The following is a 20,617-nucleotide window of genomic DNA, read 5'->3' as shown; positions in this document are numbered from 1 at the left end:
AAAATAGGAAAACAAATAAAAATAGAAAAAAATAGAAACAAGTTGACAAAGAGATATCCTGTATGGGGTTCACGTTTGAGCTTCAAGTGGGGAAAAGGGCCCGACAAATGCCGAGTGCGCAATTCAAATTCTCGTATACTAACAAAAAGTGCAACATAAGAAGCAATTTGAACATCAATTTCCCAGACTAGACCGTTGCCAACGGAAATCGAAGCGTCATTACCTGAAAACACCCCAACTTCAATTATTGCAAGCAGATTAACAGCAGCACACACGTTCACAAGAAAAAGGAAGAAAGAACGAACTGTATTCATTTTGAGTGAAAATCTTGAATCTTTTTTCAGTTGTCAAGACATGTGAGAGAAAAGGAGAAAAGGGTTGTCTTCTGGGAGGAAATTGGAGCGGAGAATACTAAGAAACAGAGGAAAGGAAGGGTCATTTTGTGAAGCTGAAATCAATGGCGTTTTCACCTGAGAAAGAGAACCAAAACTCGTTGTGGTTCAAGAACAAGAAAGCTTTGAACAATGTTCTCTTCACAATGCGCCTCCACTCTTCAACTCCTAAACAAAAGCAGCCTATGAATCAAACAGAAAGAATAGCTCTATCTGTTGTTGCCTCGCAGCCCACTAGCAAAATCCAAGATTTCACTCTCACAAATCTTGTTTCCGACAAAACTTCACTTCTTTCAGATGAAATCTTGCTCAAGATTATGTCGAAACTCCCAAAACCTCAGAGGAATGCCAATTTTCTTGTTTCCAAACGTTGGCTCAATCTGCAAGGCAGGCTTGTGAGGTCCATAAGGGTTCTTGATTGGGATTTTCTGATTTCGGGTAGATTGTTTCTGAGGTTTCCTAATCTGGTTCATGTTGATTTGGTTAATGGGTGCTTGGTTTTCCCCCGGAATTCAGGTATCTCTTGCATTAACAAGATTGTCTCTTTTCATGTTGGCTCTGAGGTTGAGTCTAAAGACTGGTTTTTTAATGAGAACTTTGTGTTGAATGCTGATGAAATTGACAAGGGTTTGAGGGTTTTAGCTGGTGGGTATCCGAATTTGAGGAAGTTAGTGGTGATCAATGCTAGTGAAATGGGGCTTCTGAGTGTGGCTGACGAGTGCCCCACATTGCAAGAACTGGAGCTGCATATGTGCAATGATGAGGTCTTGAGAGGAATTGCAGCCTGCCAGAATTTACAGATTTTGAAGTTGAGTGGGATTGTTGATGGAGTTTATGGCTCTTTGGTTTCGGATGTTGGATTGACTATTTTAGCTCAGGGATGTAAGAGATTAGTGAAACTTGAATTGAATGGATGTAAAGGGAGTTACGAGGGGATTAAGGCTATAGGCCAGTGCTGTCAAATGCTTGAGGAGTTAACCCTTTGCAACCACAAAATGGAGGACGGTTGGTTGTTGGCTCTTTCTTACTGTCAAAACTTGAAGACGTTAAGGTTTTCGTCGTGTAAGAGAATCGATGGAACTTCTCTGCTGGATAAGGAGTTGGGATCTTGTCCGGCTGTCGAAAGCTTACATTTGGAGAAGTGTCAGTTGAGGGATAAAAGGAGTTTTTGTGCATTGTTTCAAGTCTGCCGAAATGTGAGGGAGTTAGTTCTGCACAATTGCTGGGGTCTTACTGATGATGTGTTCGGCACTGCAAGTGTTCTCAGGTACCGGATTGTCTAACTCTTCTAGTTGCTTTGTCATTTACCGTCTTTATGGATCTTATGTGCTGTCATATCAATACGTTACCGAACATTTGCTTGTGTTTCTTGCATCTATCATTCTGTTGTTAAGTGTCTCCATTGTATCATGAGTGTTATTGTCTTTCCGAGCAACTCATTGTCTTGAATTGCTAGAGTTGTGTAGTTATTTTCTTTTCTGCGGGTAAAATGGCTATGTGACATGAAGGAGCAAGTGGAAACACAACCTGACTGGGATTTTGTTTGAATTCAAGCAAGAATTAAGAGCATAAATTTAGAGAGAAAAGAAAGATTTACATAGTTTACTCGAACAAAAACGAGCTATGCCCACTGGTGAGGAGAGACTTTCACTATATCAGAAAGAGGTACTAAGAGAGTACAACGCGGATTACTAACACAAAAACAAGGCCAACGAGAGCAGCCATGAACAACGGAATGGAACGAAAAAGAAATGTAATCAAGAACAAGTACTGAGAATTATGTTGTGGGATTTTCTGTTTACTGATATTTAGATCTAATTTACATATGTCATGGCAATTTACACAGGAGAGTAAGGTCTCTTTCTTTAGAAGGGTGCTCATTGCTGACAACACACGGCCTGGAGTCCGTACTTATTTCCTGCAACAAGCTTCAGAGCCTCAGAGTGAAATCGTGCAACAACATAAACGAAGATGAAATCGGTCCTGCACTATCTACTGTGTTTTCAGCTCTTAAAGACTTGAAATGGGAGCCGGATAGAAAATCTCGTCTCTCAGCCACTCTTGCAGGAACCGGCATGGGAAAGAGAGGCAGTAAGTTCTTAAAGAGGACGTGCGACTGGAAATCTTTGCCAGGCTCTTAGAACTTCAGGTTGTTGAAACGATAAGGTTTCTTGATCGACCATATGAGATTTCTTCCGAAGCTGATGGAGGAGGTTTCTGATCCTCATTTACATAATAATGATAAATGTTTGAAGCTATTTAGGTTTCTTCATAAGATAGAGCAATAGTTCATTGATCTTTGACTTGTACTGCTTGTTACACATAGTGTTGTAAGAACAGAGTTTCATCCGAAGTTCAAAGTTCCGCCACTCTCAAAATTTCACGGGAAATTAGTTTGTTTAGACCTGAATCAGTTATATGGTAAGAACAATACATATAATTGGAGTATCATATGACAAGTTCATGACACTTGTTGTATGATGTGTTTGGTTCCATCAAATCTGATTTGGATAAAATTTTCCAATTTCATGCTTTTGTTTCTCAAGTGTGTTCTTTTACTCCATTTTCATTCGACTAAAACTACAGCCTAATTAAAAATAAAAGATACAATTTATTACATTTATCCCACAGCATTCTATTTCATCTAATAACCCATTATGCCCCATCAAATATTTTTTAGAATAATTATATCGTTTTTCTCTTAGGTTTGGTATAATTATGCATAAACCTTTTATGATTTGAAAAATTACATCTAGTATAACTAACATATATTTTTATCCAACAAATAGATCCATTCATTACTCAAATTTACGAAATTGTAGATATCAATAAAAATTTTGAATGAAAAATTATATTTTATACTCGATTGACTTATTACTAATTTGTTACAGATCAAATAAATATTTTTTTAACGAAAGTACCTTGTACAACTTCAGGCACTAATGCATGCGATGAGGTAGGTAGTTGGTCAAACACCGTAAGTCAATGAAGGAAAAATATAAATTTTAATCTAGCATTTTTTATTGATATGAGCAAATTCTGTAAATTTACTAACAGATAAATCTGTTTTGTAGGATAAAAACAAATGTCTGGCACATTAAGTATAATTTATCAGACCACATGAAATCTACGTATATTTACACTAAATCTTAAAAGAGGACGGCAATTATAATATATTCTTTTAACTCCTTCACTAACCTTAAAAAAATGATGTGGATTTTTCTAATTAGCTATAACCTATATTTATATGATCAATTATAAAATTATAAATAATTTAATCCCATAATTATTTTTTTAAGTCAATTAATTCAAAATTAATTATCTCATATTCAATTATTTTATAATAAATTATATAATTTTCGAATCAAATTGAAGCTTTACATTCCATACAGCGAAAAACATATCAAATTTATTTTTTTATAAATATAAAAAATTAAAAAAAAAATAGTAGAGCTTAAATACTATGAAATTATTGCATGGGGAAATTAAAAAGAAAAAAATATTTCATGTGATTGAAAATTGATCAACCCGATTGATACATGCGGGTTCGGGTTAATGGTAATAAACCAGATCCAAACTAAGAACACGCTTTCACGAGATCCAATTGCCAACTCTTCCAAATTTCTGCTTCACCGACACTGCCCTCCGCGGCGGTACATTTCCACTCTACCTGCAAATCCGTAGCGAGACCAGCGGAGCAATCTCAGGCGTTTGCGGGAGCCAAAAATCCGCAGGCGGCTGCGCGTGGCATCGGATATTCGTCGTAATAGGTATGTTTTCATGTTAAGAAATTTGTTGTGTGTTTCGATTAGTTTACTGTGTGTAATTAGGACTGTTATCCTATCGTAGTGCGGGTTTGAATTGGTGTTAGTCTGTTGTTCTTTTGATTGTGGTGTTAGTTCCCTGAATGAAAGGTGAAAATGAAGTTTCAGTACTACTATTTGTTACCCGTTACCAACCTAATTAATGGGAATAAGGTAGTTTAATGTGTATTGTTTAGGAGGGATAAGATGAAGTTGATGTATGGGTCCGGAATGGCTGAATTATAAGTGTAATTTCCATGCTAGCCTTTTCTGTGAAGTGTCTGTTAGTTGACTGGGAGTGATCTTTACACACACACACATAAAGAAAGAAAGAACGAAAACTGTACGTGTGTGTAACTGATTTCATTTCCTTATCAGCATATTTGCAAAAATTGTAATGAAGCTTCATATTTATAGTTAAGTGGGGGTAATCTTTCTTTCTTTGGAATGTGTATTCAGCTCAGATGTCCAATGATGTTGAAAACCGTAAGGATGGAAGTGCATTGTCTAATGCTCAATCAAGCCCCCCTGGACCAATAGCATCTTGGTATAGCAGCTTCCTCCAGCAAGCCTCGGTTTATGGAGTTGCGGCTGGTTATTGCATTTCTGCTTCATTACTATCAATCATCAATAAATGGGCAGTTATGAAATTTCCATACCCTGGAGCTTTAACCGCGTTGCAGTACTTCACCAGTGCTGTTGGAGTTCTAATCTGTGGGTGGCTTAAGTTGGTTGAGCATGATAAGCTTGATCTTCTTACTATGTGGCAGTTTTTGCCTGCTGCAGTTATATTCTATTTGTCTCTATTCACCAACAGTGAGCTCCTTCTTCATGCCAATGTAGATACCTTTATAGTTTTCCGCTCAGCAGTCCCCATATTTGTTGCAATTGGTGAGACCCTATATTTGCACCAGCCTTGGCCAGCACTAAAGACATGGTTTTCACTCGCTACTATATTTGCTGGCAGTGTGCTTTATGTCATTACCGATTATCAATTCACTCTGACAGCTTACAGCTGGGCTTTGGCATACTTAGTGAGCATGTCCATAGATTTTGTTTACATCAAGCATGTTGTCATGACTATTGGTTTAAACACATGGGGTCTTGTGTTGTACAACAATCTTGAGGCTTTGCTGTTGTTTCCTTTGGAGTTGCTTATAATGGGAGAGTTGAAGAAGATAGAGCATGAGATTTCAGATGAGTCAGATTGGCATTCGTTCCAGGTGGTTTTGCCTGTGGGATTGTCATGCCTTTTTGGTTTGGCAATCTCCTTCTTCGGATTCTCTTGCCGTAGGGCCATTTCAGCTACAGGATTCACTGTTCTCGGCATAGTAAACAAGCTACTGACAGTTGTGATAAATCTCGTTGTTTGGGACAAACACTCGACTTTCTTGGGAACAGTTGGACTGTTGATCTGCATGGGTGGTGGCGTCTTGTATCAACAATCTACTAGCAACAAACCTAAACCTCCCAAAGATATGAAGGTTCAGGAGACTGATGAGGAACAACAGAAGCTGCTTGAATTGCAAAGAATTGCAGAGAACGGTGGGGATGACAACCAACTTACAGAAGGTGGAGAAGGAAAATCATAGTTCAATTTTGTGGGAAATTCCAGTGCAATTGTTTCTTTTAATTTTTTTTTTCTTTTGTTTTCTCGTTCCAAGTATAGTGGGTTGATGGAGAGTGTAATTTCCTCATCCTTACAGTATATCATCCTTAAGGTAGGAATTAGGCCCTAGCTTTCTCAGGTGCACGATGAGGATCCATGTTACCTATTCTTTGTTGGTTTCAGAATCTTTCTAGAATTGCATGCCATTCTTGGAAATTTTTTTGTTGAATCGACTTGCCAAGAGAACAAACCTGCTCATAGTTCGCTATTGATATAGATATCAGCTAAGTCAAGGTTGAAGATAATGGTAAAATTCAGCTCTTTTATAGTTTGCCTTGCAGAGATACTGCGTGCTCATGGTCCACTTAAGTGCAGTTGCTACATCATCGCAAGCAGCACTAGGATAAGGTTCACTGCTTTTCTCCAGCTTAAAGGTCCGTATGCTTCTTTCAAATTCATTGTAATGACAATGTTACAAGCTCAAGTTTGCCCCTATATTGCACGAAGACATCCTGCGGACAGTGAGGAGCTTCTCGATCTTGATAGATCCACTGAGAAGAGCTTATACTAACTTGTTATAGTGCGTGATTACCAGCTATTATTGTTGAGTTATATATGGTTAGTAGTACTTGCCCCTTTCTAGCAACGAGAAGCCCACTTGCAATTGTAGGAGTCCTCGAAAGTTTCAGCAATCCCATTTCAATCCACCACCAGGGATCCCTAGTTGAAGCAACGTGCTATTTTCTGGCCAAGATGTCACTTGGATTGTCAAGAGGGCCACAATGGTGCACCTTCACAGCTACATGCAAACAGCTAGTATAAAGCTCACATTACTCTTGCAACTTTGACAGAAATGTAAAACATCTAAAATTTACAATGTCCTGCCAAAAGGGTCTTCAAAAGTCGTATAAAGTCATCTGTTTCCTATAATCAAATTGGAAAATAAGGAAACTGAAAATATTCAGGCTTCAGGGGCATCTGGAAGTAAGAATGAGGTTCTATAAAGCTTGCATCTCAACATGAACTTGCTCCCCACCATTTGCAGAGGTTGACGCTGAACCCTGGTTGTCACCAGCTGCATTCATCTCCTGAACTGGTGGTGGATTAACTACAGTCATTGGCATGATGGCATCATCGGATAGGCGTGCCTTCATCTCCCTGTGCTCCTGGCACAAGGCACACCAGTGCATGCAGCAGTGAACCAAGCAAGGGTCACAGGGCGAGTTCTGCATGGAACATGGAAATAAGTAGTAAGTTAATAACAAAGCAACAGATCTTCCTGCTGAAAAACAGAACTGACCCCTGAGAACATCTTTTTTTATTTTCCACAAGTAGGATTGACAATTGTCAAAGAATAGAAATTCCCATTAATGTTTCACTGTCACCTAATGCAAGGCCATCATTAGAAAGTAAAATTTCTTGTAACAAATAGCATTGAACATTAAGACTACAGCAGAAACATTAACACTCACAAGCCTTGATAAGATACTAGAGGTTCGGTTATGATGATTGAAATAACAAGAGTCGAAATCGAACGTCTGGAAAGATTCTTTTACTGAGGGAAAGTTCAACGAAAAAGACAAGCAAATCTAATGTCACCATTTTTTCACCCATTCTGTATATAAAACAGGCAGAACTAATTTTAGAATTCGGCAAATGTAAATGAACATAATGATGTAAAAGAGAGAGTAAATGTTGAAGGGAAGAGATATTCATATAATTATGTTCATATATAGCTTCTTCCTTGTATTTTTGCTTTGACACTGGGCAAAGCAAAACATTTTCTTCCAATAGTATATCCTAAATACACTAGATAACAGAAAACAATTTTTTGACAGCAAACTGATCCTCTGGCTGGAATATCGTAGGAGGACAGCAGAGACAAGTTTGCATCTAGTAATTGTTACTATAAACTAATAAAAAATGTTTTCCAACGATAGCATTCAATCAGAAAGGACCAATTCTAGTATAGTAAATTGGGAAATATTAAGAATTGACACCATAACCATTCTAAAAAGGCCATTTTACCAAAAGAAAATGAGATAACCTTGAGATGATATTTCTTCTGCAATGACTGCCGCATGAGGCCAGTGTATATTCCACACATCCACCAACCAAAAAACAAACCCTCACAAATGAGAAATGTTGTCCTTGGATCAATGATTCCATGTAGGGCTGCCGTTGCGGCAGCGAATGCAAGGCCACCCTCTACAAAAATGGCATGACAAATGCATGGTCCATTCCATGGAGTATCTTCTCTAATTTGTTCAACATTGCGGCCAAACAGAACACAAGGGCAAAATAGTCCCATCTTGCCTGTCGTAGATTAGAACATAAAGGATTTTAGAATCATCAACCACCCATATTGGACGGATACTAAGATAAGACTGAAGGGGCATTTCACGTTAATCTATTCATAATCGTATAACAATAGAATCTCGCCCCATTGTATGACAACCAAACTGAATGTCTTTTGGAACAAATATTGTAGAATGTAAGTTTTCCTGGCTGGATTACATGCTCGGATCAAGCTTACTAAGGAAATTTTGGATTTTCAGATAATTTTTAATGCATAAGAGTTGACAAAGCAATCATCTTCAGCTGTTGAGACTTCAGAAATTTCACTCCTGTTTCACTGAAACATGATCAGAACTTACAACTTTCTGCATCCTCCGCACAATCAAAAATCCCTGTTGTCCAAGGTTCATCTGCAGGAGCCTGATAGCTTTCTGGTAAAGGCTGTCCGCATTCATTGCACTTGCGAACATGCAACTGCAGATTTAACCACACAAATGAAATTCAGAATTTTGAACATATAAAAACGAGCCTCGCTAATATATTTAAAAAAAATAAAGTTTAATGAAGCCTGAGAAATTCATAGACAAGCAACTAGGTCATAACATCAAAGCTGGAGGAATTAATCATGATCTTAACACTAAATTCAGTGAGATTGAGTATCCAGCTCAACCAATTCCAGAGGTAGATCCCTTTTTCCCCTCTTTCCTTTACACACACATACACAGTGGCAGGGGCAGATGGATCCCCTCCAACCAACTTTTTCCAGGCATAATCCCAAATCACATAACATAGAAACAGAATTACAATGTCAATAGCGCAGATACATATATAGGAAGAACACAATACGCCTTCACATATACAACTACGCACATCTATTATATATACATAGACATCGTAGAAGAAGAAAACCTGAGGAACATCAATGGGCTGATTAAGCTCTCCGGGTTTAATATCCTCCATCGGCGCTTGATCTTTCGTCAATTTGACATACCTCGACGGGTGACTTACTTCCTCCGCCATTCTTTACAAGATCTGAGGAGAACCACAAAAATCTCACAGAATTCAAAACCCCAAACCCCCAAATCGTAGTACCACTAAACCCAACTAAAGAAAAACAAATCACTCACTGAAAAATCCACACACCCCTCGCCACACACACACACAGATAGCGTATTCTTACCACAGTTTTGCCTTGTAATTGAAGTAGATGAACGTGTACGAGTCAACGAGCGTGGAGTAATCGCTTAATAATGCAATTAGATTTTAGCGAGATGCAAAGGAAGAATTGAAAACGGCGAAGACTCGGGACTGAGTTATTTGGTATGGAAATTGAATTCCTGTAGAATTCTTTGTTTCTTTTTCGGGTTTAACGCACTATTTCTACTCAACACGAAAGACTTGCTACTTGGTTCTAGACAGGGTTTATTCAATACAACGTATGGATCTTTTGTCTGCGTTCTTCCGGCCCAATATAATCTCTCCACGTCTGCCCAGACGGAAAATTATAGGGAAAAATCCAAAGAACCCCCTGTAATAATAGGAATGTTCAAAAATCCCCCTATAAAAATTAAAGTATCAAATACTCCCATGATATAAAATAAAGTTCAAAAAACCCCCTCCGTACAAAAATTGGGCCACACGCGCTTTGACTGCGATTTTTCTATAAAAATACCTTTTTTTTTGACATTTTTGCCCTTCTCTCACATTTAACATATAATATTATATATATGTATTTAAGAATTAAATATTATTTTATATAATAATTATTTAATTAAAATATGATATATTTCTATTAATAATAAAATATTTTTTATATAATAATTACTTAATTATTTATATAATAAAATATTATTTTAATAAATTAAAATTAGTTTTATATATAATTTAAAAAAAAAATGCAGCGGCGGCGTCGTCGCCGCCACTGCTGAAGAGGAGGGCCGGCGCCCTCCTCACCATGGGCGACGCGGTCGCCCATCCAGCGAGGGCGACCGCATCGCCCTCTATTTCTGGGTGGCCGGCGTCGCCCAAATGGGCGCCGGGGGAGGGAAGGGGAGGGGGAGGTGTGCCGAGAGGATAGGGGAGGGGGGAGGGAAGGGGGGGTTTGGAGGTGGAAGGGGTGGGGGAGGGGGAAGAAGATCGGTGGGCCCGGTGGGGGTTGGGGGTTGGGGGTGGGGGGAATGGGGTATAATTGTTATTTTTTAATTTTTTTTATAAATTATAATTATATGTATTATAAATATATATTAAAAATTATAAATTAAAATATTATATATTAATAAGCCTAATTGACCGGTTTGACTAGAATGGTATTTTAGTCATTGTTTCTAAAAAAAATAGATTCAAATTGACCTAGGGGCTGTGTGATTATTTATTGGTAACCTAGGGGTGATTTTTGATATTAAAAATTTCATAAGGGGGTTTTTGATATTTTGTTATATCACAGGGGGGCAAAACGGATTTAACCCGAAAATTATATGGTAAAATTACAGTAATTTTATGCTCCGAATTCAAAATTCAATCTTATAGATGGTGGAAATTTGCAAAGTGAGATTCTTTTTTTTTTCAAAGTTCAAATATAATACAGAGGAAAAAATACTTAATAAGTATATATTTGGTTGGTGCAATTTAACATAATTCTGGAATTATAATTAAAAAATCATAGTATTACTTATTTATATTTTACCTCTGTCGTTAATTATTATTTCTTATCTCCCTCATAGTTTTTAACTATTCCAAATAGATTGGGAATACATTATTCTTTTTTATATTGCTAAATGATATTTAATAAAATTTATATTTACAAAATTTTATAATCACAAATAATATATATTATTTTTAATAAATTAAATACAGCAAATCTTAATACTGAACTATTAAATATGTGTTAAAAGTATACAACATTAATAAGTTAACTTTTAAAATTTTTTAATAGATAGTATGTATAATATTTTTGTAAATAATAAATATTTATCAGATATTTAATACATAAAAACATGCACATATATATATATATATTGTAAGTATTAGGGAAGTGCTCGATGTGCCAATTAGTGCATATGATGTAGCTTGATAGCACGTTATAATACTCGTATAATAAACGATCTTATTTATCTTACATTAATAAATCATATTGTATTCTTCATTCCTAATTTGTGTATTCATATTATGCAATTGAACAAAGTCTTTAGGTCATTCATAACTATGACACATGGTAGCACATATGATGGTGATTATGAAATTTGCGCTCAAGATTTTAGTCTTATACATTCCAAACCAAAGATCAATGAGATGAATATATCACTAATCCTATAGAGGATTGCTCACACAATTAACATCATTTGAGCAAAAGTCTCATTTCATGGACATTAACATAAAGATATTAATGTGTGTGTGATAATGCTTGTTAGGAACCAGCATTTTAATTGATATGATTACTTAAGTATTGTGATATATTAATTTTGGATTAATTGGTATGTGTTTTTTGCTAATTAATTGAAATAATTAAACAAGCGCACTTGTTGAATGTGGTTGGAGGGAGCACACTCATTTATGCATATGGAAGCACACTCCAATGAGATTGGAAGACCAAATCAAAATATGCTTAGGCCTTGCTTACATTGCTTTATTAGGTTGGATATTGTTGGAACTTTGGCCCAATCCAATAATATCCAATATTTTTTTTATTGGTACGAGGTTGTGTCCTAATCCGTAATTTTTGATAAATTTACGTAATTTATCATGTATAAGAGGCCTTGATCTTACTTAGTTCGATCGTCTTTTAGGTCTCGAGAAAGAAAGTACTTTTCTAACCCTCATTTTACCCATAAAATTACATATTGACCCTCTTATCCGCAATATTGAATTATTCCCACATGTCCACCATATTTGAAATTAAAAAAATAAAAAATACCCTTCTTGCATGACAGAAAAATCAGCCGAGTAGATCAACATTTACTTCATTTAATAATTGTGTGCGTTTAGCATTTCTGCATTTTTATCTAAACAGACAAAATTCACTACTTTTTTCAACTACAAAAGTAAACGAACCTTATGGGAGTTCACTCTTTGAGGTCTCTAAATCAAGTGCACTGTATACAGTTTCAAAAAATAGCGCATCCTTTTGAAACTTTTAAAAAAAGTTAGTTTTGAGCCTACCAATAGTTGGAATCCCAAGATAAGTTATCATTATTGTTGCGGCAAACAACGATATATATAACTTATATTTCAAGTGCATTATATATATATATATATATATATGATATATGGTTGGCTATTTGATTGTGAATGATGCATCGCTTGCTAAGAAGGAGGTTGTTTTGGAGAACATTCATTATATCTTTTTCAGAGGGAGTGCAAAAGGTATTAAATCAGTTTAATTGCCCTATTTTGTGCTCTCACATAATTCTATTATTCCAATGGATAAACGTTTTATGTATATATCTTATTGCATGTTTATTTTTAGTTGTAAAATCTTTAAATTTCGTTGCGCTTATTGCCTTCATTTTCAGTACTCCACCAATAAATATATAATTAATTTAATATTTTAAAATAATATTTTTTATATAACAAAATTAAAATATATATTATTATAAAAAATATTTTTTGTTCACAAACGGCGATTTGTAGAGTTACTGTACTAAATTTTTTGTTGTGTTGATAATACTTTTAAATTGTTTTTTTTAAATATAATATATTATTTTATATATTTTATTTATTTAAAATATAAAAGATTATTTATTATATTGGTGCTAAAGCTAATTAAATATATATAAAAAACTTAAATACTATATACAGGAGCACAAAACCGAGCAACCAAACAAATCCTGGGGCAATAGTATTGAAACCCTAATTACCACAACGTTCAATTTTCTGATACCACACTATAAATCGCTCCCCGACTAAATCTTAGGGCTTCTCATTGATATTATCTAGAAACTGTAAATCACTAAATTATTTCTTGAGGATTATTGTTGTTTCGAGCTTCGGTACATTCAATCTGCCACCGATGGATGCTCAGAGGGCTTTGCTTGATGAACTCATGGGCTCAGGTTAGAAGTATTTCCGTTGCCTTAAACCCTAGCTTTTGAATCTAGATTCTGTGCTTTCTTTCGATGGAATTTGCGGTTAAGTTTTCTGTATGTTCAAGCTTATTTTTTGTCAGTGAATTATTGCTCGATTGAGTGTCCAATCCCCAGGTTTTGGTCAATAGATTGTTGCTTTATTTTTGGCTTTGAAGATTCTAATTGGAGGCTAAATTTCGAACTGGACAGTTGTTGTGAACTAATTTTTTGTCAAAATTTCGATTAGGAGTTAGGACCTCAAATTTCTAGTTTCAGCAAGCAAGGTCTTAATTGATATAGAGTAGCACATTAAAATTTACTGCTACATCTTTTTGTTCTCATCTTTTGTTGTTGTGGGTGATTGAAGTTTGCGAATTTACTTCTTGGAAGCATAAACCTGTTCTGGAAATGCATTCTTTTATTTCTCTATGCACATACTACTGAATGGAATGCTTATTCATATTCTTGTTCTTACTGCAGCGCGTAATTTGACGGAAGAAGAGAGAAGAGGGTACCGGGAAATTAAGTGGGACGATAAGGAAGTTTGTGGATGCTACATGGTTCGATTTTGCCCCCATGATTTGTTTGTAAACACTCGGAGTGATCTAGGTAATGTCTAGCTTCATTTCATTCAAGCTTCCTAGTTTCTCTGGAGGTATTATTTAGAGTATGTTGAAGAAGATCGGCTTATTTCATCACCTAATAGTATGTTATGCGCGTTGTTAAAGCATTTGCATTTAGTACCTAAATATCTCCATGTTTCCTCTCCTGCACCTGCTATATTGCTAACTAATGTTCTTGGTTGTGTTGATTGTATCAGGGGTGTGCCCAAAAATTCATGATCCAAAGTTGAAGGAAAGGTGATAGGAGCTTATTAAGCTGGAATTTTTCTTTCAAGCGTTCTCTATTTCTAGGGTGTTATACACTAGTTTTAACATGCCATGTCTTTAGGTGCAATTTTTACTCTGAATTCTTGTGAGACTAGGAGCTCGTGCCCAGCAAACCTGTTGTGTATACTTTTACAGTTCTGGCCTTGAATTCTATTTATTGTCCTGCTTTTGTGTCTTTTTGAAGAGTGTGCCTTCTGTGGCTGTCTGACATGGAGGCGCAGGGGCTTAAGATTGTATATAATCGTTGTTTTCTGATGAAGGAGATTTGACCATATGGAACGTTTGGCATTAATAAGTGACATGCAACAACTAACAGCTCTTTAGTTCCTTTTAGAGCACACTTTTATGAGACATTACCGACTTGTTTAGAACATCCTAATTACACGGGTTGTGTATTGGATGTTTTTATAAAATTTGAAAGGTAGCCCCTCAAAATACTTCTTTTAACATAACAGATGTACGAGTTTTTTATTGTATTAACTTTAGACCTCAAAAAGATATTGACAGTGTACACTATAAAGCTCTTGAGTAACTTAACCTATATAAGCTGATCATGGAATCTAGGTGCTTTTGTTCTTCTCTGTTTTCTTTGAGAAGGGCCACAAGAAAAGACAGATGCTGCATCAGCATTTCCTTTTCTATTTTTGTATCTTTTCTCGTGATTTTCATGTCAAGATGGATTAATCAACAATATTCAGAGATAGGACCCTGTTGAAAATCTGTTTTAAGCAATTTGTTATCACAGCAGATGTTGCTGAGTCACTATACTAACTTGAGGCATCTGATACAAACTTGCATAACATCCATGGACAGTCATGCATTTTCTGTGTTTCCCTCAGTAGTTTCAAGATTATAAGCGTATTTTGGAGTCTAGATGACACCTTGTTGTTTCTCTCTGTAGTTTTGAGAAGTCCCCCAGACATGATTCATATGTCCCCAAGTTTGAAGCTGAACTAGCTCACTTCTGTGAAAAGCTGGCAAGTATCTGTCTTCAGTACTTATGATTCAATGTCAATTGATATGATCTCTGATAATAGTTTCACCAATTTTCAAATTTCTGTTTCAGGTTTCAGATTTAGATCGAAGAGTGAGGCGTGGTCGTGAACGCCTTGCACAGGAGGTTGAGGTCCCCCCCCCTCCTCCTATTTCAGCTGAAAAATCTGAGCAGTTGGCAGTGCTGGAAGAGAAGATAAAGAACCTGCTGGAACAAGTTGAGTCTCTTGGTGAAGCAGGAAAGGTTGACGAAGCTGAGGCACTTATGAGAAAGGTGCTTTCATATGTTCACTATGTGATTTTGCACTTCTCAATTATGGAAGTGTCGCAGATTGTGTTTGACTAACTTTGACTGCTATGCTTTTCAGGTGGAAATGCTTAATATTGAGAAGACAGCCTTGACTCAGCAACCGCAGCAGGATAAACTATTGATGGTTGCACAGGAGAAAAAAATGGCATTATGTGAAATATGTGGTTCCTTTCTAGTGGCAAATGATGCTGCAGAGAGAACTCAGTCGCATGTTACCGGCAAGCAGCACATGGGTTATGGAATGGTCCGTGACTTCCTCTCTGAGTATAAGGTAATACTCATATTATGCAAGTCATACTCTATTTGTGCAATCACCAAATAATTGACATCCATTTATATATTTTATACAATCACCAGGAAGCAAAGGAGAAGGCTAGAGAAGAAGAGAGACTGGCTAGGGAGAAAGAAGCAGAGGAGCGAAGAAAGCTACGGGAAAAAGAATATGAGAGCAGACGCCGAAGAAGTGACTCTACTGACAGGGACAGGTATCGTGATAGGGATAATGACAGGGAGAGGGACAGATACCGAGAACGGGATCGTGACCATGAGAGATCTCGTGAAAGAAATGGTAGAGGAAGCCGGGAAGGGGGAAGAGGATCAGATAGGAAGAACAGCAGTTCGAGTAACGGAAGAGAAGGCAGTAGGGATAGATACCGAGAACGTGACAGAAGCAGGTCACGTTCTCCCCTCAGGCATGGTCGCAGAAGGTCATCCAGGAGTCCAGGTCGTCCACATTAGAGGATTGTATAAAAATTTCTGAATTCTGAAGAGGTAGACACTTTATAAACCACCAAAGTTTAATGTGTGTGAATTGGAGGCTTAAGTTCTGTTGTCACTATGAGTAAACGTGTTTTCTGTTCTCACAGCTCTATGAGACTGTACCATCTCCCTATCAACAATATAATTAGAGGAGAAAAGGTTGAGGTAGGTACAATTTCATTGGCGTAACTCTTTTATTCAAGTTTCGGTTGACTGTTTGATGCTTTACAAGTGATTTTGTCCTCAAGCCAGTGCTTTTCACCATTCTACCAGTTTGCTTTTCTTGTTTTTGGCTTGGTTTATTCAGAGTTTCTGGCAAATCTGTGTCCCTTCTCATAGGTAACTCAGGTAATGCAATGTGATTTATTTCTTGTGATTGTTGCTCACAAATAAGATCTCATGTAGATCTGCTGTTGCACTTATGTGAAGCTCTTGGACTGCTGGGGTAAATCTTTCTTACCTGATTTGTATTTCATCCCTCATTAGCACCAGATTTGAATAGTTGAAGTATGAAAGCATCATTACTATCCATACTGGTAGTGTTGCTAGTTTGTCCCTGGAACAAATCATAGGTAAAAATTAATGCTGTGGTTTGATTAGACTAGGAATCCAATTTTTTCCTTCCTCTGGTCTTAAAGCGTATCGATAATATATTAGCCTTCTCCATAGTTATGAGGATTACTCTGTATGTATTCCTTGAAGCTATATTCAGGTCACTGGTGTGAAGTGTGCACACCATGTTGAAAATTTTAGAAAATGAAACTCCATTCTGCACAAGGCCGTTTTTCAAGATTATGCAAGGATGTCCAGGACTGCATTGGATTTCCTATGGTAACTCTCTGTTTTCTTGTACGGTGAAATTTGTTGCTCACTATAACAGAACATGTGCGAACGAGTTGATGGAACTTCTGTTTGTCGTGGAGTCACATTGACTACCAGCATAGTTGCAAAATTGTCTTGGCACAATTTGGCTTGGTGATGCGTTGTTTAGAGTGCTATGGTTGATAAAATGGTTAGTACATAGATTGGAAGGACTTGCCAAGCACAGGTGCTCTGCTTTCAGCTCAAAGTAGTAGTGATATTATGGGTGATGATCATCCAATGTTCAATGTATATCAGAAGGCAGATCCAAGCGCTAGCTTACATGAATTATTACTGTGTCTCTTTAAGGGTGTTCAATTTTGTAACTGGAGTTCAGTTTGATCATATTTACCTCCTACACAGGATATAAAGCTACACGGTGCAATTAAGTTTTGTTTGTAACCAAACAGAAAATGGATGTATTTTATCTTACAGATGGAAAGAATAGAGAGGTTTATAGAGAAATGGGATCTGAATAGCTATTATTTCTACAATTTGAGTTCCTAGGAGGATATTTCCTTAGACACGCAGTGAAAAAAGTTGAAAAGAGTAGGGTTAATATTTCCATAAACTGAATTCATACATGGTGGAAGTTGGCTGGTCAAGATGCTGAATGTAATTGCATGACCTTCTGCTAGCCGATGGGCGATAGTGATGGCTTTCAACAGAACACGAATGCAGCAATTTTGTACAGAGAATAGTATATGATGGTACCATAAGGGGCCCAAGAAGCAAGAAATAGTGAGTGGCTGAGTTTGGAGGATTTTATCATGTTTTGTTCAGTTTCTTCGTAAGAGATCCTAGGCGCTCACTCATAAATATCGGTTTGAAATATATCATTAAATATTTATAATAATATAATTATTTATTTTTCTTAAACGATCCAAATCATTTTTCAAGTTACTATCATATTTATCTTTCATTTTTACTCATTTGTCGCTTGCTCCACTTTTAATTATCTTTTTCTAAATCGCTATATTGTTATTACGACTATATGCATGCAAGTTTGCGTGCCACGGTAATTAGTAATCTATAAATAAAATGTACTTTGTTATTACATTACGGGTGGGAGGTAGGGAACGTGAATTGTACCTCAAGACTGGCCTCCTTTATTGAAAAGAGGTTATGCCAACTAAATAATGGATAGTGTAAGTAAAGAGATACAATTTGAACCAAGTTGTGCTTGTGGTGATGGTCTGCTAGCATGGTCAGTTGTAACAGTAACTGTACTTCAGCTTAGCATTTCCCAACTGATTTTACCTTTCCAGTTTCCACCCATCAAGAATTCCTACATTCTTCGTCTCTCATTGTTATTTATTTCATAATGAACACCTCATGCAAATTATGCAATGCCATAGTAAAGTGTAACGGCCCACTTCAAAACCCATAAACCTGAAGCCCAGTAGATTCAGGCCCAATATAGGATCCATGTTTCCTTGGGCGAAAAGTTTCTGTCTTTCTCGCGAACCTTCTCGTCTTCTCCATCACTCTATCCATAATCCACTCGCGTACCTTCTACACACTGCTCCTCCTCCCTTTAAATCTCGCTTCTACCCCACTGCCCCCCCGTCGCACATCTCACTTGCAACTCACGCGCTGTCTTCGCTTAAACCCTTGCCAAAACCTCATCGCTTTCGTCTTCTCCAAGCTTTCAATCGCACGTCGCAACTGAAATGGCGTCCTCTCTAGCTCTGAAGAAGCTCCTCTCCTCCAACCTCGCCGCCAGGTCGTTCCGTCCGGCTCGCGCTGTAGCTCAGCCGGCTTCCTTCCGACTCTTCAACAGCAACGCCGTTCGCGAGTATGACAGCGACGACCGCGATGTGGACGTAGACCGCCGTCCTGATCGTCGCGTCTTTTCTCCCTTCGCAGGTATCTGTTCTCGCAGTCTATACTTGGTTTGAGTGTGCGCTTGCTGTTTATGTTTACTTGAAGCCTGTTTCGTGTAATTGCATGTGGTGATTGTGCTATTCTTTTTTTTTCCCCCTCTGTTTTGCTTGCTTCATTTCGTTTGTGCTACATTTTTATTGATTTCGTGTTTCTGATGTTTCCGTATGTACTCAGATCTGTCTGTGCATAAGCCTACTACAAGTCCTATAGTACAATAGCTGATGTGCTACTATTTTTCAATTTAGGAGGTCGTCTATGCGTTTGTTTGAAGATTGCAGTAACAATTAGAGATAATTTCCTTAAGAGCAATTTCGTTAACAATTGCATTTTCATAATACGCAGGAGTATTTGATCCGTTCTCCACGAGGAGCAGCCTTAGTCAAATCTTGAACATGATGGACCAATTCATGGAATCCCCTGTCACTTCCAGCATTCGCCGTAACTGGGATGCCAGGGAAACTGCTGACGGGCTCCACCTGCGCATGGATATGCCTGGGTTAGACAAGGAGGATGTGAAAGTCTCGGTGGAGCAGAATACTCTGATCATCAAAGGCGAGGGCAAGAAGGAATTCGAGGAAGAGGAGCATGGAAGGAGGTACAGTAGCAGGATTGATCTGCCAGAGAGACTCTACAAGACCAATGAGATCAAGGCTGAGATGAAAAATGGTGTTCTGAAAGTGTTTGTGCCCAAGATCAAGGAAGAGGAGAGGTCTGATGTTTTCCATGTGAGTGTTGAGTGAATGGTACGTAGTGTCCTTTTAGCAGCAGAGATAGGTGATGGAACGAAACTGTCAATAAAATAAGCGAGAGTTGTCTGTTTCTTGTACTTCTGCGTTCAGTTTTAACTTTAAGCATATCGAATATCTTGAGACAGCTTCTTAATTTTGTCATGGGATCACTTTTCTCTTTCTTGGATCAGTTCAATGTATGTTGTGAATGTATTACAAGTAATATCGCACAATCAGTGAGCGGTATAATTGCAAAAACGTTAACAAGTTTTTCGGGATGAATTCGGCTTTGAATGTGCAGTTTGGGTTTGGTTTTAATTTAAGATGAGTAGGAGCTGTGAGCTGGTTCTGGGTGTTGGTCAAGTTGGGCATGGGCTTAAGTAAGTTGGGCCTGGGGTTTCAACGGTGGAATGAGTTGGGTTTTGATGGGCGGGAATGCGGTTCTAATATTATGATTCTGGTGAGGCAGAGAGATATATGGACTGGACTCGTATGATGTTTATTTAGGATCCATTCAAGGGCATGTTCCGACGTGTGGATTTCAATTTGATGATACGAGATAACATACAATCGGGATGTTATTAGAATGGTACGCCGTTTACATTGTCGTGACAGGCAATCCATATGCTGTTTAGGAAAATTTCTATTCGGGCTTATTAGCTGGACTAAATTGCTATGAATATAAGTGTATTTTGACTAAAAGGACATAACTCAAGTAAAACAATTTTTTGTAGTATGATTGATTTTATGTAGCGTCTCGCACGCAGAGAAGAAATATGCTTTAGTAATATTCGAATATCCCATGAAAAGGTCGAATAGTAGATATGAATGCGTCTCCTGGAACTTATTCTCTGGACCGTAAGTGGGATGAACATCTCAAAAGAGTGTCCACGTTCTGAAAAACAACCAACAATACTAAACATAACTGCACACCACCAAATACGGTTTGGGAAATTATAGCAAATAAGACACAGGCACTACATCTCAAAATTTCGCATTCATTCCCCTCGGCGTCTGAGAGTGACTA

General features: G+C 37.4%; 5 protein-coding genes across 6 annotated transcripts; 4 read left to right on the top strand and 1 right to left on the bottom strand.

Moving 5' to 3' along the window:
• Window positions 1–149: 149 nt before the first annotated feature.
• Window positions 150–2,927, top strand: LOC105179212 (F-box protein At5g51370). The gene is made up of 2 exons (XM_011102811.3): window positions 150–1,659; window positions 2,239–2,927. Exons 1-2 carry the CDS (start codon window positions 458–460, stop codon window positions 2,531–2,533), a joined length of 1,497 nt encoding a protein of 498 aa, XP_011101113.1. The 5' UTR covers window positions 150–457; the 3' UTR covers window positions 2,534–2,927.
• Window positions 2,928–3,968: 1,041 nt separating this feature from the next.
• GONST3 (golgi nucleotide sugar transporter 3) lies at window positions 3,969–6,033 on the top strand. 2 transcript variants are annotated; one of them, XM_011102813.3, is made up of 2 exons: window positions 3,969–4,162; window positions 4,660–6,033. In XM_011102813.3, the coding sequence occupies exon 2, from the start codon at window positions 4,660–4,662 to the stop codon at window positions 5,785–5,787; it is 1,128 nt and encodes a 375-aa protein (XP_011101115.1). In that variant the 5' UTR covers window positions 3,969–4,162; the 3' UTR covers window positions 5,788–6,033. The 2 variants fall into 2 exon arrangements, with proteins under 2 accessions (XP_011101115.1, XP_011101114.1); XM_011102812.3 differs by having other exon boundaries at window positions 3,971–4,162; window positions 4,655–6,033.
• Window positions 6,034–6,604: 571 nt separating this feature from the next.
• On the bottom strand, window positions 6,605–9,516 carry LOC105179214 (cell number regulator 6). The gene is made up of 5 exons (XM_011102814.3): window positions 9,283–9,516; window positions 9,012–9,134; window positions 8,462–8,576; window positions 7,852–8,120; window positions 6,605–7,030 (listed from the first exon to the last, which is right to left on the bottom strand). Exons 2-5 carry the CDS (start codon window positions 9,120–9,122, stop codon window positions 6,803–6,805), a joined length of 723 nt encoding a protein of 240 aa, XP_011101116.1. The 5' UTR covers window positions 9,123–9,134; window positions 9,283–9,516; the 3' UTR covers window positions 6,605–6,802.
• A 3,385-nt stretch (window positions 9,517–12,901) lies between these two features.
• On the top strand, window positions 12,902–17,364 carry LOC105179215 (LUC7 N terminus domain-containing protein). Its single transcript, XM_011102815.3, has 8 exons — window positions 12,902–13,150; window positions 13,643–13,771; window positions 13,983–14,022; window positions 14,954–15,029; window positions 15,119–15,319; window positions 15,414–15,626; window positions 15,713–16,126; window positions 16,222–17,364. The coding sequence occupies exons 1-7, from the start codon at window positions 13,108–13,110 to the stop codon at window positions 16,091–16,093; spliced, it is 1,083 nt and encodes a 360-aa protein (XP_011101117.1). The 5' UTR covers window positions 12,902–13,107; the 3' UTR covers window positions 16,094–16,126; window positions 16,222–17,364.
• A 1,096-nt stretch (window positions 17,365–18,460) lies between these two features.
• On the top strand, window positions 18,461–19,744 carry LOC105179216 (heat shock 22 kDa protein, mitochondrial). Its single transcript, XM_011102816.3, has 2 exons — window positions 18,461–18,844; window positions 19,205–19,744. The coding sequence occupies exons 1-2, from the start codon at window positions 18,649–18,651 to the stop codon at window positions 19,600–19,602; spliced, it is 594 nt and encodes a 197-aa protein (XP_011101118.1). The 5' UTR covers window positions 18,461–18,648; the 3' UTR covers window positions 19,603–19,744.
• Window positions 19,745–20,617: the final 873 nt, after the last annotated feature.

The sequence above is a fragment of the Sesamum indicum genome, linkage group LG7 (assembly GCF_026168435.1).
Source record: "Sesamum indicum cultivar Baizhima isolate 11 linkage group LG7, ASM2616843v1, whole genome shotgun sequence".
Classification (NCBI taxonomy): Eukaryota; Viridiplantae; Streptophyta; class Magnoliopsida; order Lamiales; family Pedaliaceae; genus Sesamum; species Sesamum indicum.
The sequence above is the reverse complement of the archived record's forward strand: the minus strand, read 5'-3'. Positions and strand labels throughout refer to the sequence as shown.